The sequence below is a fragment of the Haliotis cracherodii genome, unplaced genomic scaffold (genome assembly GCF_022045235.1).
Source record: "Haliotis cracherodii isolate W230 unplaced genomic scaffold, xgHalCrac1.p SCAF_15, whole genome shotgun sequence".
NCBI lineage: Eukaryota > Metazoa > Mollusca > Gastropoda > Lepetellida > Haliotidae > Haliotis > Haliotis cracherodii.
Window position 1 is genome coordinate 33,547,841 of NW_027266270.1, and position 17,615 is coordinate 33,565,455.

General features: G+C 41.6%; 1 protein-coding gene across 8 annotated transcripts in view; it reads left to right on the plus strand.

Moving 5' to 3' along the window:
- The window catches only part of LOC139462534 (B-cell CLL/lymphoma 9 protein-like), a 144,758-nt gene extending 135,420 nt beyond the window's left edge, over window positions 1-9,338 (plus strand). For 7 of the 8 annotated variants that reach the window (XM_071244322.1, XM_071244324.1, XM_071244326.1 and 4 more), the window contains one exon: window positions 212-9,338. In XM_071244322.1, coding sequence (XP_071100423.1) covers window positions 212-3,607 — 3,396 coding nt within the window. In that variant the 3' untranslated portion in view covers window positions 3,608-9,338. The remainder of the gene's footprint in view (window positions 1-211) is intronic. The other variant, XM_071244323.1, reaches the window with a different exon arrangement.
- The last annotated feature ends 8,277 nt before the right edge of the window (window positions 9,339-17,615 follow it).

The following is a 17,615-nucleotide window of genomic DNA, read 5'->3' on the forward strand; positions in this document are numbered from 1 at the left end:
CTCCCTGACTTGGTTGATGCATGTCATCATATCTCATTTGTGTAGATCCATGCTCATGATGTCAATCACTGGATTGTCTGGTCCAGACTTGATTATTTACAGACCGCCGCCATATAGCTGGAATATTGCAGAGTGCAGCGTTACACAACAACAAATAAACAAAACAAATCATATCTCAAGTACCTAAACTGTTTTTTTCCATTTGTTCAAGAAGCACCCGTTGAAGCCAAGTCAGTTTGGCCGAGGCTCTGTCATGCCCATGGGCAACATGCGGAACCCCAACCCCAACATGATGAAGGCGCAGGGCATGGGAGGATTCGGCCCCAATCCTGCCTCCAGCATTGAACAGTGGGTGCAGCAGCAAAACGCAAACCTCAAGGAACAGGGCATGGGGATGCCAATGAACAGTGTGAATGGGCCGCCTTTCCCAACAAATAACCCACGTATGATGGGCTGGCAACCCAACCAGGGAGGGATGGGCCCCAACTATCCCATGTTCTCCGAATTCGATGAATTCAATGCAGTTAACCACATGAACCTATTGCAAAACAAAGTGCCAGACGAAAGCTTAACGCCACAACAGCTGCAACGACGAGAAGAACATTTGGCAAGTTTGCGTAAAATTCAGCAGATGTTGTTCCCTGATCAGCCTCGAGGTCCCGGGGGGCCTCAGCAGCATCAGCAGTTCCCGCCCGGTCCGGGGCCAGGACCGGGGCCGGGGATGATGCAGGAGGGGATGGGGATGCAGGGTGGCATGTTCCAGCAGAGCATGATGTCGCCGCACGGGATGATGTCGTCACATCAGGGCATGATGTCCCCCAACCAGGGAATGATGGGCTCTCAGCATGGAATGATGACGTCTCAACAACAGTTCATGATGTCGCAAGGAATGTCTCAGTTCGGGCCAGGTGGGCCCCCACCTCAGAACAATTTAAGCCCTGCTCAAAGAGAGTGGCTGCGATTGCAGCAAGAATTTTATAATGAAAAGCGTCGTATAACAATGAATCCAAACATTGATCATAATGGCCCACCCCCACCATATTACAGTTCGATTGCTCATAAACGACAAGGAGCTATGGGGATGAGTGCATCTACCTCGCCTAATATGAATGGACCTCAAATGCATGGTATGGGCACTGAACAGGAGATGGGTATGTTTCCGAGGCCACGGAGGCCATCACATCCACAGATGGATCCCGGCCCAATGATGGGGGGCCCCGGGTTCAGCCCACCAATGCCCCCTCAAGGGGCAGCTTTTGACTCTGGCATGATGCCTGGTAGGGGTGGGCCAGGTATGATTCCACCATCAGTGTCTCAGATGAAAAATTCTCAGATTTCATTACATCGAGCGGGCAATCCTGAACAATTTCAGCCGGAATTGGCACCGTCTGGTCCACCAGGGCCTCAGAAAAATAACAAACCTCCGCCCAGTTATGCCCAAGCTCAAAAACGAAAAAGAGACGATCATCTCGAGGATCTATATAAAAACTTACAACCCACACCTTCACCTCAGCAAATAAATTATCTGAATCAGTTTGAAGGGCAGGAATTGACTATTACAAAACAGTTGAACTCTGCATATCGTGATTCAGGCATACCCAATGAATCGCAGCCCCCACACTTACCAAATCACTTCCAACAAAATCAAGTGCATTCGCCTATGCATGGACCAGGCTCAAACAAAGGACCCATGTCAAACTCTAGCCAGAACTCTAGTGCTGGGCCATTATCAAGCCCAGGGCCTATATCAGGTCCGTCCCCCCTGTCTGGCCCCTCTCCCATGTCTGGTGCTAACATGAGATTATCACATTATGATCCGCCATCCAACAACAGCATATCTAGTGCTCCAACCACTCCTACAGCTAAATCGTCCATGTCGAATATCACATCAGCAAGTCTTGCCAATTTGGCAAAAGGCGTGGAACATTTGTCAAACCAAATGCAACAAAATATGATGCAAGGTGGTCCGTTTCACAGTATTCAGGTACAAGGACAAATGAACAATGGCAATGGTGGTAATGCCTCTCAAGGGGGACCTCCTCAGCAGCAGCAGCAGCAGCAACAACAACAACAGCAGCAACAACAGCAACTACCCCTTCCTCCACATGGTCCTCCTCATCAACAACATCCGCAACATCAACAACATCCGCATCAACATCCACCACATCTGCATCCTCAAGGACAACCTCAACCTCCCCATCCCATTCAACAGCACCAGCAGCATTCAACTAACACTTCCAGTATTGCGCAAACAACAACTACTCCAAGTGTGAACAATACATATGTCAATGCAACCATGTCCATTCAGCAATTGAACATTCAGAGTGTGAACGCGCCCAACAATCCTGGTGTGGGCAATTATAACCCTTCCATGCAGGTTCAGCAGATGAACAGTGAAACGTCTCAGATGAACGTTCCCGGGGGACCGCAGGGTCCCGGAGGGCCCATGCAACCTCACTGTCCCCCTATGTCCTCAGGGCCGTCCATGTCACAGTCACAGATGATGACGACTAGCCAGTGTCCTCCATCAATGGGGGGTAAGGCACCTCATTTCTCAAGTCCCAATCATCCCTCCGCGGGTGGAGGTCCCAGCAATCCAATGATGGGTCCTGGGGGCCCAGGGAGAATGAGCCCATCGAATTTCCCCGCCAGCTCCGTGGGCAATGCAAATGTCCAGATCCAACCCAAAGCACCCAATACTATCCAATATCTACCAGCAAATCCACCAGCTTCACAACCCAACATGGGTGGTCAGAAGAGACCTGATTTGGACTTTATGCAAAACTTCTCACCACCACTCACAAACATAGAAGCGAAAGCTCCAACATCGACTTTGCAATACTTTCCAAACAATTCTCCAACACACAGTGGCCGACCAGGAATTTCTTCCCCTTTCTCACACCAACAGCACATGGCCATGCAGCAATCAATGATGATGCGAGAACCAAATCCAGAGTTCCCTGGCATGCCTGGGTCTCGACCAGGACCTGGCATGCACCATCCATCAGCAGGGATGTCAGGCATGGACGGACCCCAAGGTCCAATGGGGCCGATGGGCCCGATGGGTCCCGGTGGGAACATGCCGCCAGAGGCCATGATGAGCATGGGGGGACCGGGAATGGGCCCCGGAGGGCCGGGGCCGATGCCTGGAATGAACCCCGGACCTCAGGGTCCCATGGGACCTATGTCGCCTATGGATCCACGCAGTCACATGGGCAATGGTCCAAATCCTGCCTACATGCCCAACGGACAATCGATGATGAGCCAGAGTATGATGCAAAGTCATATGCAGATGCAGGGGCCTGGACCCGGACCTGGGGGAATGCCTAACATGCCTATGCAGGGTCCGGGGCCTGGCATGCCGAGACAGTCCAATCAACCAATGGGAATGCCAGGTCAGGGAAATCCATCCATGCCAGGTGGTCCCGGATGCCCCGGTGGACCAGGTGGTCCTGGCGGGCCGGGCTATAACGCACAATATCAGCAGTTTCAGCAACAGTTATATTCTCAGAGCAGACAGCGACAGATGTCTCCAATGGGAGCGATGATGGGGAGTCCGGGACAGCCATATATGGGCATGATGCCAAATATGCATGGGCCGACATGATAAGTGAGTGTTGTGAGAATGTGTGGGTCAACGTGTGGCTGGGCTGGGCTGGATACCTCACCAGTGCTATACATGTAGATCAATGGAGGTGTTTGGAGGTGTCGTTATCCATGTGATCTCATGAGTGTCCCATTATAGCCTGTCTACTTAGCAGTGAAGCCAAGCTTATGTTTGTGTGTGTTCACCTTAAAACTCAAAAGATACAGTGATTGTGTGTGATGGACTAAGTTTTGCTCAACTATTGTGCGACTTCAAACGTCTTGCTTCTCGAGAAAAGTATTACACATATTTGCCAATATGTGCTGGATTTTACCAGGACCTGTGTGGGATACCTACGGAGGAAGATAGTGGGGAAGAGTTATCTCTCCTTGTTTTGTTTGACCGACTCCCAAGCGTGTGATATTCCTACACCAATGAAATCTTTGACAGTGCAATGATGATGCCCTTCATAGTTTGTAGGAGTATGTAACCTGGCCATATTTTGCTGAATCGCCCCATAATGGAACAATTATGAGCTTGAGATAATATTTTTGTAAAACATAGTGAAATTTGTTGTTGACAGCAATTTGACAAGATGGCTGTGACTTGTGTTTTTGCGTTCTACCATGCATATCTGCTTAATGTTTGACATACCTCAATGCCAATGTCCGCCATTTTGTTTTCTGTCTGTATGCTAACATGCTGAATGTGGATTCAGAATAATAACAAACTCTAGCCTATCTCAGGGCCAACATAAACCATTCGCTTTAATGGATTTGTATCAAAGAATTAGGATTTAGATTGTACCAAATCTTGCTGGATCTCAAAGTGCAATGTGATTATTTTTGCATTATTATTTTTTCCAGGAGGTATTGGAATTGCATAATCGTATGTTTATTGGAACTAACACTATTAACATATCATGGATGGAAAGAAATGTACAAACGGTTCAATAATATCAGAGTAATTTAGATATTTAGTGTTGTCAAACATGTATTGTATGTCGTGACATCAACAAATCGAATCTTATCAAGAATAAACAGCTGGGGTATATTTCTAGGAATACTCTTGTCAAAGAAAACATGTGGAAATGTGAAGTACTCCTTATTTAATTTGTATTTTAATGAGCATGAAATTCTTTAAAAGAAGTACTGGTTTTGACATATTTTTAAGCAAGAATTAAACTGCTTAGCTTTGTGTGTGCTGATATTAAGTAAGACCTGAAAAACGTTTTGATTATTTATTTTTCAAGTATGTTTTGTTTCTGTTGGGGGTTGGTATGTCTAAAACAAATCAGCTGGAGTGGTAGGACGTGACTTCCATTTCTTTCATTTGCAATATTCTGGGAAATGGGTAATAAAATTAATATCTTTTTTCTTTGGCATTTGAAACTGCTGTCTAGAGATGTTTCAGCCAGTGACTTTGTGTTCTTACTGCATGCAGGTGTTATTGACAGGAGCGGCGTTAGATTCAGCTTGGATGGTGATAAGACAAGGACTTGTGTGTATCTTGCAATATCAGAACTATCCTGTTTTTCGTTTTCGATGTTGGATCATTTATGTACTTGCTATTGACTCTCATTCACTTGAACCACCTCTCAAAATGATTTGTCTCAAACCTGCTTATCTCAAAACAAGATTGTCTCGAACTCACTTATCTCAAAACCAGTGTACCGGTATTCCAAATCTTTTGTGTCCCTGTTAACCCAACTGCATCACTTGTTTTTTCGTTGGTTTATCTGCAAATGTTGAGTGTCTCATATTGTCCTCTGGTCCTGTGCATTATGAGATACAGCACTCTCCATGCAATCTCATGTATCAGATAGTTCACCATTTTCATGGTAAGGCCACACTTTTTTTATTTTGTGTTTCATGGATTAATTCCAGCTTTTCTACACAAGATCGGTCAAAATAAAAATAACATAAATATGGATGTCTATCATTTAATTATTTATTTGTCATTCTGCCGTTGAGTTAAGACTGCAGCCTTTTTGAATCACTGACAGTGGGCATGGAATATATGTATAACAATTTTTATTGTATGAGGGGGTCTATATGACTAGGAGACATAATAAAAATAAATATTTTTGTGAATAATTATTTTTGGACCGGCTACTTTTAGGAAGGGGCAGAGGGCCCATGAAATGGAAAAATAAAAAAATGTGTGGCCTTGGAAAAAATAGGGAAATATTCACAAGTTTACAATGAAGATATTTATTTTAGTATTTTCCCAGATCATATTTGAATGCCGGTGAAGATATATTTTCAATGATGGAAATTGGTCGATTTGGTTTTCATCTTTTACAAATGGTCTCTTCTTTCATAGCAGAACAAGCATTTCAGATTGAGAATATTAGCACTTTAGATTGAGAATATTAGCTAACCATACCTTGAGAAATGTTACAATTCCAGATACGAAGTGTAACACTTGGATACATTTCTGTGTTTTGAATAGGATCATAGCCCTAACAAAACCTTTTAGGACTCGTATGATAAACTTGATGGGTTCATTTTTAAATTAATTTCTTGTTTTTTAGACCACCCATCTCTTCACAGGCTTTGGAAAACACAAAATTCAAACATACGCCTTATGTCACTTTTCTAAACCATTGGCTGTGTTCAGGGGAGGTAATCAATATAAGCACTTTCGGTAGAACATCTTTCAATACTGAGTGTCAACCAAATTGTCCATAGTTATACATACCAACATGTGTTCACAATATTTTAGTCGTTTTACCACATAATTACAGACTGTACTATAAGCGTTGCACTTCCATTTGCAACATCGCTATACAAGTGCAATAATCTTAAATGCGACATTAAACCCAATTTCACCTCACCCTCACTAAGCTGTAGACGTTTTAAAGATTTTCCTTCATATCAGCTGTTTTCTAAAAGAATTGAACATTTTCTGGGTTGAGTGCTTGTCCTGATCCACAAATGTTTTAGAGTGCTGAGACAGTGAAGTCTAGTTGTGATGGTCATATCATTACAAATGACTTGTCGATACGGGACAAGCCCTGTAAAACAAAGTCATCTTGGGGCTATGATTATCATTATTAGTATGCTTCAACACGGACTTATGATAGTCGTAGCACCAAGATCGCTTTCTTGACCAGGCCCTTGTCTTCAAGTATTCTGATTTACGAGACGCTGTTGATGCTAACTGGTGAATACAGACCTAGCTTGTGTTACGACAATCCTTGTCTCAATATTGACCTTGTGTCAGGGCAGATTTTGAAGTTGGTATTAATCGTTATAAATGAAGTAATTACAAGAGGTGTACCTGAACTATACTGATCAAAAGATGTTAAGGAACACCTGATTCTTTCATTTTACCATAGTTAGTCTGTCATGTTTCTGCAGTAATGTTAAAGAATCGGGTGCTGTTTAACTTTTTTAAAGTAGTATATATAGAGAAGGGTTATCATGATAGCAGCTAAAGCGTCATAAGGTTAATTTCGTGGCTACCAATATTTCCGCTTAAGTGGCTAGATTATATGGGTAATTTAACTACTATTGATATAGAGAAAAAGAATGGGGGGGTAAGAAGAATGTGATGTGTGAGCACTTATCGTTTTGGAGACATACAGTACTTGTATCTAGTTGACATTCATTCTAGGAGTAGTGTTGAGGTCAACCTTCCAACGTCACTAAGCAGCTGTTCAATCCCAGCATAACAGAAACCAGTTACAGTCTCTTGTACATGTGACAATGTTTGACAAATCCATTTGAGCTTTTACACCTGGTGAGATATTGAAAGGAGAGATCATGTTTTGTATTATAATGGTATAATATTTGGTGCAATATAAATCAAATTGACTTCAACCAATAGGTTAATGTTAAATAGTTGTTTGGTCATTGGGGTAATCAACTCTCGTGCTTTTTATATGTACTACTCGAAAGAAGTTAAGGACCCCATTATTCTTTTATGTTACTATAGTTGGTCTGTCATGATATGACAGAGTACCTATAGTAATATGAAAGAATAATGTGGTCCTTAACTTCTTTTGAGTTGTATATGAATACTCTACCACATTGAAAAGGGATTTGATTAAGTTTATTGATGAAGTACAAATGTTTATTAAGTACTAAAACATATGTAAATAATTTCTAAAATATTAGTTCTAAGAATCGACCTTTTTTTTTTCATCAAGTTCAGCAGATTGGAGTTAGTTTTACTTACAGAATATGCCATCAAAATCTCCAACCACGATATGGAGAATTATGGATAACAGCTTCTTTATTATACATACACAATGTTTCAGGTCTATTTCTTGCCCCTTCATCGTTGTGTATGTATAATAAAACAGTTGTCATCTTGTATAATAAAGAGGTTTACCCATAATACTTCATGTCGTGACTGCTTCCAACTTGTTTTTGTTTTAAACATTATCTTGACATTAATGGTCATTTGGATTGGGCAAAAGTTGTCCATCTTCGGTGTCCCTCTCCAACTTCTACATGCCTGTGAAGACTCCATCACTTGTACTGTTCTAACAACTAAATACACCCATTAATTACGGTAGACTCTAGCTACACAAGTTTACACTTCTTCCCAATGGCATCTCAGAGTAACATGACATGTGATATTGTCTGGAGTTATTATCTGTCATGAAGTGCCAAGTTGTTCCACTTAGATCTAGTGTGCTATGGACATTTGCATGACCTTGTTAGAAATCTGGCCCTTGGTAAAATACTCATTCAGACTTATCTTGACAAATTGGTATTTTGTCTGTTGAAGTGAGACCAAATATCACCAAAAGGACAACGAAAAGATTGTTTTGATTAATGTGTGTCCACATCATGATTTTATTTGGGATTATGTTTTAAGGAACTACCTTCTTTTTTTTGGTGTAATCTGATGGTTCTCTACCAATGGCCAAGTAGCTATTTATGCATGCTGGATTCAGTGTTGACCTTGAACTATATACTGCTGCTTACAATGGGTAAAACTACTTTTCTTTGGTGATCTTTCATGAGAAACATGGTTCAAACATTTTGGATAAATTTACTTTATCTTCTAAATCATTTTTCATAGAAACTATTTTAGAAATATTTATAATTTAATTTGTAATATTTAAGAATTATTCATTGTCATTAGAAATATTTTGATGAAAATCTCCTTTTAACTTCATCCTGCTCAAATCTGGATAGATGTAGAGTTATCCAATCTGTTGAATGGCCCGTTTCTGCTCGTCATAATGGAATATTGTTAAATAACCAAATATTACTCGTGTACAAATGACCTTGCGGTCTTCATCATACCTGAGCTAGGAGTCAGTGTTGACTAATGGTCCCCATCTGTTGTGTTCAAAGGGGCGAAATTGTTAATCATGTACTACGTATAAAATATATATATATACATATTACATCCATATATTATATGTACATAGAGTTGTGTACAGTTGTAAAAACAAGCTTAGATAGTTGATGACAGAATCTCTTGAGAATGTTGCCGGAGATTACTTGTAGCTGTGCTAAATAGTTACCAACCATAGATCCCTATGTTGTTCCCACATTGAAAATGGCTGATGATGGTAGTCAGTGTCTGCTCTGTTCTTGTTTTAACAGCTGGTTCTAACGATTCTATTTTTGATAAATTTTCTATATTGTCGACCGCTGTCTCCCATGCAGGGAGATGATGATGTTATGATGATGCCTGTACAGAACTTTTATAAAATGAATGCCTTACTAATCGGGTGTTTTCGTATGTCAACTGGCGGATAGTCAGGGGACTGACGTCTGCAGAACGTAGAAATTCTGACTAGTAAAATTGTTTAAAATTGTTTTGTCCTTGTGTTGTTATTGGACCATTGTTTGTTTGTTTTATGCCGCTCTCAGCAATATTCCATGTATATGAGGGCAGTCTGTAAATAATCAGATCTGGGCCTGACAATCCAGTGATTCACATGAGCATCAATCCACTATATTGGGAGACGATGACATGCATCAAAGGTCAATCTGACCACCCGATCCCGTTATGAATCTCTATGACCAGCAAGAGTTGCTGAAGGCTGTTTCTAACCTGGATCTACATTGGAGCATTGAGGACTGAAGATCTACAACTACAATATTGAAGATGATGAGGTCAGGATTTTACACACAAAGGTGGAGGACACTTCGTTTCAGTAGGGTAACATATGCTGCTGATTTACCATGAATATGAGTCAGATAAGGGACCGATCATTGTTTCCAGATTAGATCTTTTTTAGCTTCAGCTGCAAAACCAGATATTACTTTTTTTAAATTCAACTTTGAGCCTGAATTCCTTTTAAAGAAAAACACCTGGCAACAATGAAACTGCAGTCAATTCTTTTCTTCTTCTTTTCAAAGGTCTGGAACATAGTTATATATTTTTTTCAAGCATTTTCAGGGACAATATTTTGGGGGTTTTTTTTGGATAAAATATGGTCTGTCCCTAAATCAATGTTGTTTAATTTATGGTAAAAAAGCCCCAGCTACAACAACCCACCTCACAAACCAAACTTTATGCTTGTTACAAAATGGATACACCTTAACTTTCCTATTATATTCAATCTACATATACACAAGGCGGTGGAGTAGCCAATTGGTTAAAGTGTCCTTCCCAAGGCTGGGTTTGATTCCTCACATGACGACAATGTGTGAAACCCATTCTGTGTTCCCTGTGATATTGCTGGAATATTGGTAAAAGCCTGAATACCATACTCCCTCACAACATATACACAGACAGTTCCCTCCAGTGAATCCCTAAGTGAAGGGGGAGTTGCCTCTGAGCAGCACTGTAGCAATGATGCAGGGAGGAAATAGTATATTGTGTAGCTGTCAGGATCAGATAGAGAGGGAAACATCCTTGAAGTACCTTGATTGCAGCTGTCTCCAGTTTATTATAACTGTGTGATGGTGAAACACACCTGTACTCTGCAAACTGGGAAAGGTACACCTGGACATGGAATCAAATGTCTATATTTAAAGCAGTTTTCTTCCAAACTCCATGTAACACTAATTTCTGATGCTCATGGTCGCCTTCATACGGTCATGGGGTAGAGGGTCTTTCCAGAGAGCGGAAGGTCGGGGGTTGGATCCCCGACCCCCGTTTAAGATGGTACTTGTTTCCCTGCTTGGTGCTCCATTAAAACGCACGCACACTAATCTTGAACGCCGTCTTAATATTGCTAAAAGCGGCGTAAAACCATACTCACTCACTCACTCACTCTGTCTGTCCGGAGAGCGAGATATCAGTGATTCATAACATGTTTTAATTAAACAAGTTTCCAGGGACCCGTTCCACAAAACGCTCTTAGCGCTAAGACGGTCGGAATACTTTAACATGAACTCGCATACTTGAACATAACTTTACGATAGTCGCAGCGCTGTAGCCTATAAGATCACTGTGCAGCGGGCCCAGATATTTGTATGGATTTGAACCACACCATTAGACGAGGACGAAAAATTGGAAATATCTCCAGCCCACTCGGTACAATAGGATCCAGAAGATGTCAGCATGGGACCAGATTATGTCGCCAGATAGACCAAATTCAAAAAAGAATATAGGACAAATTAACTTTTGTTGTAACATTAGTTAATGTGTTTATAGGGGCGATCGGGTAGCCTAGTGCTTAAAGCGTTCGCTCGTCACGCCGAATACCCGGGTTCGATTCCCGACATGGGTTCTATGTGTGAAGCCCATTTCTGGTGTCCCCAGTGGTGATATTGCTGGAATATTGCTAAAAGCGGCGTAAAACCATACTCGCTCGCGAACACACTCTTGTGTTTACAGGCTACAGGTAGACTAACATATAGTCTCTGAAATGAACATATCGTACAGAAAAAAACAGATGTTCAGTTATCTTAATAAAAATATAATAAAAAGAGAGCCCAGTGATTCTCCTCATTTTCAGATACTGATACTGCAGTAATCTAGACTTGCCAAACATTATAGACTTGCATGGGCTGTAGTTGATATATTTGTATCAGGGTCTGTAAGACAGATTAGCTACCAGGAATCCAAGTATATTTCGAACTTTCTATTAAAAAGAGGTTGAAGATGTGGGACTGTGTTTGGCTCAGTTGCATGACTGTCCTAGCAAGTTTAACAAAAGCTTACGACAGTCGTATCTCTACGAAGGCTATATGATGAACGGGGCCCAGATCTGTTGACTTATGGTCAACCGTAAGTGCTGGACGAGGGTCATCTCAAATGATCTTTTGCCACGATATTGTTAGACTGATTGGATTGACCAAATCGATCCCTTACTTTATATTGGCTTCACAGAATGTCCTTTTTCTTGAACAAAAACCGCTAGGGAACGTCAAAATAGGGGCAGGGATAGCTGATGAAGATAACGACAGGAAGCGTGTGGTGACTGCTCTACTCCACAGTCAATACAAGAAGCTTTTCTATATGCTGTTCTATGAAAACGAACTTTCATCAAACATAGCAAAAGAAATCCGACTGCTTTTAAAAACATTTACTGATAAGTCACGAACTTTTTTTTAGAAGTAACAGTAAAGACAGGATATTTTACGGTTGAATAAAGAAGTTGTCATCTTGTCTTTACTGCATGGATGCAGGTCACGCAAACCACAATTAAATTTGAAATGAATGAGCGAGAACGCCGCACTCAGCAATATTCCATCAATATGACGGCGGTCTGTAAATAATGAATTCTGGGCCAGACAATCCAGTGATCGATATCATGAGCATCGATCCACACAATTGGGATACGATGACATGTATCAACCAAGTGAGCGAGCCTGACCAGTCGATCCCGTTAGTCGCCTTTTACGACAAGCATAGTCGCCTTTTAAGGCAAGCATGGCTTGCTGAAGACCTTTTCTACCCCGGATCTTCACGGGTCGTCTAACCATGTAAAACCACCGCACTCACACAAGCGCTGGTATAAAACACGTCTAACAGCAACGGCCTTGAATGCGACGTTAAACCCCATTTCACCACTATACCATCACGACTGCAAACATGGCGTCGTTCTGTCAACAATTATTCAACATCTGCAACTCATCTGGGCTCAACAGCTGTGGCAACGTTGACATGTGGTTGTAAACAATGTAGCAATATATTTCAAAATTCAAATTGCGAACATTATTTTTGATTCAGGTCAAAGGAATCAGGTGCTTTTCGATGTGTGTGGGATTATGTAGACAAACATGGCTGTAAATAATTTAACTGCTTGGCTGGTATTCTAGAAATTGGTGAGTGAGTAAGTGAGTGATGTTTTACGCCGCTTTTTGCAGTATTCCAGCAATGTCACGGCGGGGGACAACAGAAATGGGCTTCACACATTGTACCCATGTCGGGAATCGAACCCGGGTCTTCGGCGTGACCAACGAACGCTTTAACCGCTAGGCTACCAGAAATTGGTGAGTAAATAAAAAAACAACTTTATGGATAACAAATTCTGGTGTATTGCACTTAACAACGTTTCGATGGAGATTCTTACTTAATTTTCAAGCTGTCGTGATTACAATGTAAGAATTTACATAGAAACGTTTCTTTATGCAATAAACAGAAGTTGTTATCCATAAGGTTGTACGTTTTCTTATGTAAATCATTTGGCACTATTTCATCAATAGGACAGTTCAGTCAAGCACTATATCCATACATGTGTTACTAAATAAATAACTTAAACATCGACTATTGTAAGAATGGCAATACATATAATATGATATTTTTAAGCTCATGTACTAGTTTGTCCCTGCTAATGTTTGATATATATTATACGAAAACACACGAGGATAATAATCACATCATGACGTTTATTTTTAGGCGGTGGGGTGAAATGGGGTTTAACGACGCGTCCAAGATTATTGCATTTATATAGCGACGTGCATGCACGTGTATGTGTGTTTGTACTGATGCCGATTTATAGTGCTACCTCACTGAGATACCATGCCGCAGTTGAACATGAATACCCCACTCAGACACAGTTTACTGACTCCGAGCCAACCAGTCCTTGTTTTAGCCCCTTAATGCCGAGCGGAAGACAGGGTAACAACAAGTACCATCTTATAACGTCTTTAGGTATTTAGAAATTGGGTTTAACTTCGCGTCCAAGATTATCGTACTTACATAGCGACGTGTGTGTGTGTGTGTGTGTGTGTGTGTGTGTGTGCTTGTACTAGTCCGGACTGATGCCCATTCATTGTGCTAGCCCACTGAGATACCATGCCGCAGTTTAACATGAATACCCCCCTCAGAAACAGTATACTGACTGCAAGCCGACCAGTCCTTGTTTTAGCCCCTTAATGCCAAGCGCCAGGCTGGGTAACAACAAGTACCATCGTTTTTGTGGTCTGACGCGGCCGGGGATCAAACCCCGGACCTCCCGCTCTCCGAGCAGAGGCTCTACCACTAGACCACGGGTCATGTTAAGAGTGAGTGTGTTTAGTGGAGTGTGAACCTGAAGATAGGCAAACTGGTTACGTAGTGCAAGATGTGACTATTCTGCATGTGGCAGAGGTACAAGGCTGGCCGGGCTCCCACTCTCCTACCCAGAGTTCCATGCGGCCAGCATAGTACCTCTGCCACACGACCGCGCCATTGACGATTCGTCAGATTTTACACAGTCCATTCAATATATGTTTTTCATCTGTTTAATTTTTTACGACTCATTTTTATACATTTAGATATGTCATAGAATGGTTAACTTTCATTGAGAAACTTTTCATTTGCGTAGTTGTAGTCGCCATCCATATAATTATGCAAAAGAATATGAAAAGCACAACGAAAGGCTTGCAGATGAGGCCAGTTTTTTCTTAATTCAGAATAAACGCTATTGTTTACAAACAAGAGAAAAGTCAGGACACGTGACATGCAAATTAGCCCGTGACAGGGCCGAACTCCGGATATAGAGCTGGCAATGCGTATGACGTCATAGACACGCGACGTCACAATTGTCATTTGTCGGTCATACTCGTCTCGAAGTTGCAGGCGAGGGAGGGGCGGCGCCGTTCATACCGTCACCATGCCGTAAAAAAGGTAGGTGAAATGATTTTGTTGATCAGAACAGTTATATTCTTCACAAAAACAACACAGACATGTTCTGATTGCGTACCATCGTGTCGCGATGGCGAGGATTACGCTCATCGGTTCAATCACTGGTATTCGTGCATGGTCTGAATACTATTCTAAAGAAGTCAAAGAACACCCGGTATTTTTCAAATAACTTTAGTTAATCTGTCATGATATGACACTCTATGTGTCTATAGTAATAAATAAATGTCCATTACGGAAAGTGTTCAAATATCGTCATGAAAATTATGACACACGTTCATATTAATAACTCAGACCACCTTTGATTAAAGTACAAAAGAATGTATATCCGAGATGCCGATTTTCGAAAGAAAAATGTCACTGTGGGCAAATCTGTGACCAAAGATGAGTTATTCGCCATATGTTTTACTGTGTTTACCAACATACCGAGATCATCTTTGGTCAAAAGCACTACATTGTATTTTGGCCCAATCGTCAAAATTTTATTAGTATATTAAATATAAGCATTCTTTAAGAGAGAAACATAACAAACCTTACAGTATTAAAACAATTCATATTTATATTATTATAACCTAATTCCATTCAGAACATTCATAATTAACATTAGTGTCAACGTGCACGTTGACGGGGAATTAGCTCTTGGGGCAATAAGAACAAAATCGACATCAATGTCCCGGAACGCTTTATGCACAACATGTAAACAATAAACAATTGCACAATGAGCGGAATACCTGCTCTGACAACACAAACACAGCAATGAGCGGACCTTCCAGCTCAGGCGTACAAGAGGTGAGCGCAGCTCCAGCTCACCTCAGGGCGTTTCCTTCGAGCGGCACATCCTGCTCGGGATCGTCCCTATGCCAGCACTTGGAATACCAAGCCTGACTAACACCGTAGTAACTGTGTACTGGTAGCATATATATAGTACTGAACAATGGAAATACAATGACGTTGCTCCGGAATGGGACTTCCGGGGGTGACGTACCGACACAACTCAGGGGATGAACAATTAGGGCAATAAATGCCATACTATAAATAACAGTAATTAACGGGAAATGATAAAGTAGCCCAGTTTGGCTGTCAGTCAATATACAATGAAATGTTGGTGAGGATTAACAACGGGGATTAGCGCCTAAAACGTAATGACAATTAAGTTATGGAGACATGCATATGGCTACAGGGTAATTTGCCCTTGGTGTCAAATGTACTTCAGACAGTGGTAGTCATAAATCAGTCGCTATGACATTAGTATAACAACATTCCATTTTCTTACTTTCCACAACTAAAAGAACACACATTTGGTAACAGCCTCCTTTCATATGCAGTTAAAATGTTGACAGCAGGGGAGGACCTCGCCTCGACGAACACAACCAAGCTAACTTTCACTTTGTGTGAGTTCACTGGAATATGTTGGCAGTGGAGTGAGGGCCTAATTGTATGAATGTCGGAGCTTGTGACGTTGATCATACAGTGTTTGACCCTCATTTATCCCAGTGTATGCTAAAACGCTAAGTTCAAGAGCGAAGGGTCTACATGATCAGAAACAACGTTACTCTTTTCACTCATACAGGAGAATTCCCGGGGTTTTCCCCAGGAATGTGGCAGTAGTCCATCATGCCGTCAGAGCGGACGGACGTCAGAATATGTTGCGTGATTACATCATCAAGTGAGCGGAGAGATATAGAACTACTTTAGGGGAATTCCTCAATGTCTAAAAGTAGGTCAAATAGGGTCGGTGTCGTCATGCGACAATTTCTTCAAGACAAAAACGTCCATTCGAAATTACAACAGAGAATGCACTATTTACCAAAATAAAGCACTAAGCTCCACAATGTCGTGTATTGCATCGGGAAATCCAACCGCGTCGCCTCTTGCGGTAAACATCAGCAGCTCATCTTACTACACACACAGTTCACATTGAAACATTTTAGCATCAACCGAGTCTGAGTTTCTTTCCAATTTCAACTTTACTGGGTGGAACTTCTATTTCAATTGAATGACATTGCCTTTGGTGTCACCACGAGCGCAGGTATGGTGCTGACAAATCTAGAAACAATCGGCGCGAACCGGGATTCGAACCCACGATCATGGCGAGCCCAAAGGACACAACTCTGCCAAGCGGATTGCGGAGCCTGAGACGTCTGGACCATCCGTGCCCCCACAACTGATGTGACGTTAACGAGGGTGTCTGTCCCAATGTATTTCGAACAGATATGCGAGCTAAACATAAACCCACAAACGATTAGACATTTATTTGGGACAGCATACAAGCAGATGGTGATAAACATCCCGCCGTAAAATACGGAAGCCTTTTAGGGCCATTTATTTGTTGCATTTTTCTTTTTCTTCAAGATACTCAGCTGAAATTTCAAGATAATGATACTAAGTTGAATTTTCAAGATAATTATCTTAAGATTTCAAGATAATAACTTTAAATTTCAACTTAATATCTTGAAAATTCAACATAGAATCGAAAAAACAAAAAAAGCAACACAAATGGCCCTAAAAGGCTCAAGAGGACAGCATCAAAATTTGATGATTCACCTCACAGTATTCTTCAGAAAGTTAATACCTTCTCAAGCGAGCCCGGAGGGTTCACTGATATGTCATAAGCCTCGAATAGTAGGGATTGCGTCATTGTGAAATCCTTTGTTGTTGACATTACGTGATGCCATAGAGTGAGTGAGTAAGTTTGGTTTAACGCCGCTTTTAACAGTATCCCAGTTATATCGCGCCGTGTCAGCTTAATGTGGGAGGAAAGCCCAAAGTGATGCAGGTCTCAGAAATTTAACACTTCGGCGAAACCCACGAAGACGGGTATGGTGCTGACAAACCTAGAAACAAAATCGGGGCAAACGGGATTCGAACCCACAATCATAGGTTTCTGGCGTGCCCAAGGGGACGCAACTCTGCACAGCCAATCGGAGCGTCTTAGATGACTGGGCCACCCGAGCCCCCTGATGTCATAGAGGTATATCCACACACAAAAACTGTCATTTAAGCAAACTGTTACGCTCTGACAATTCAGGACAAT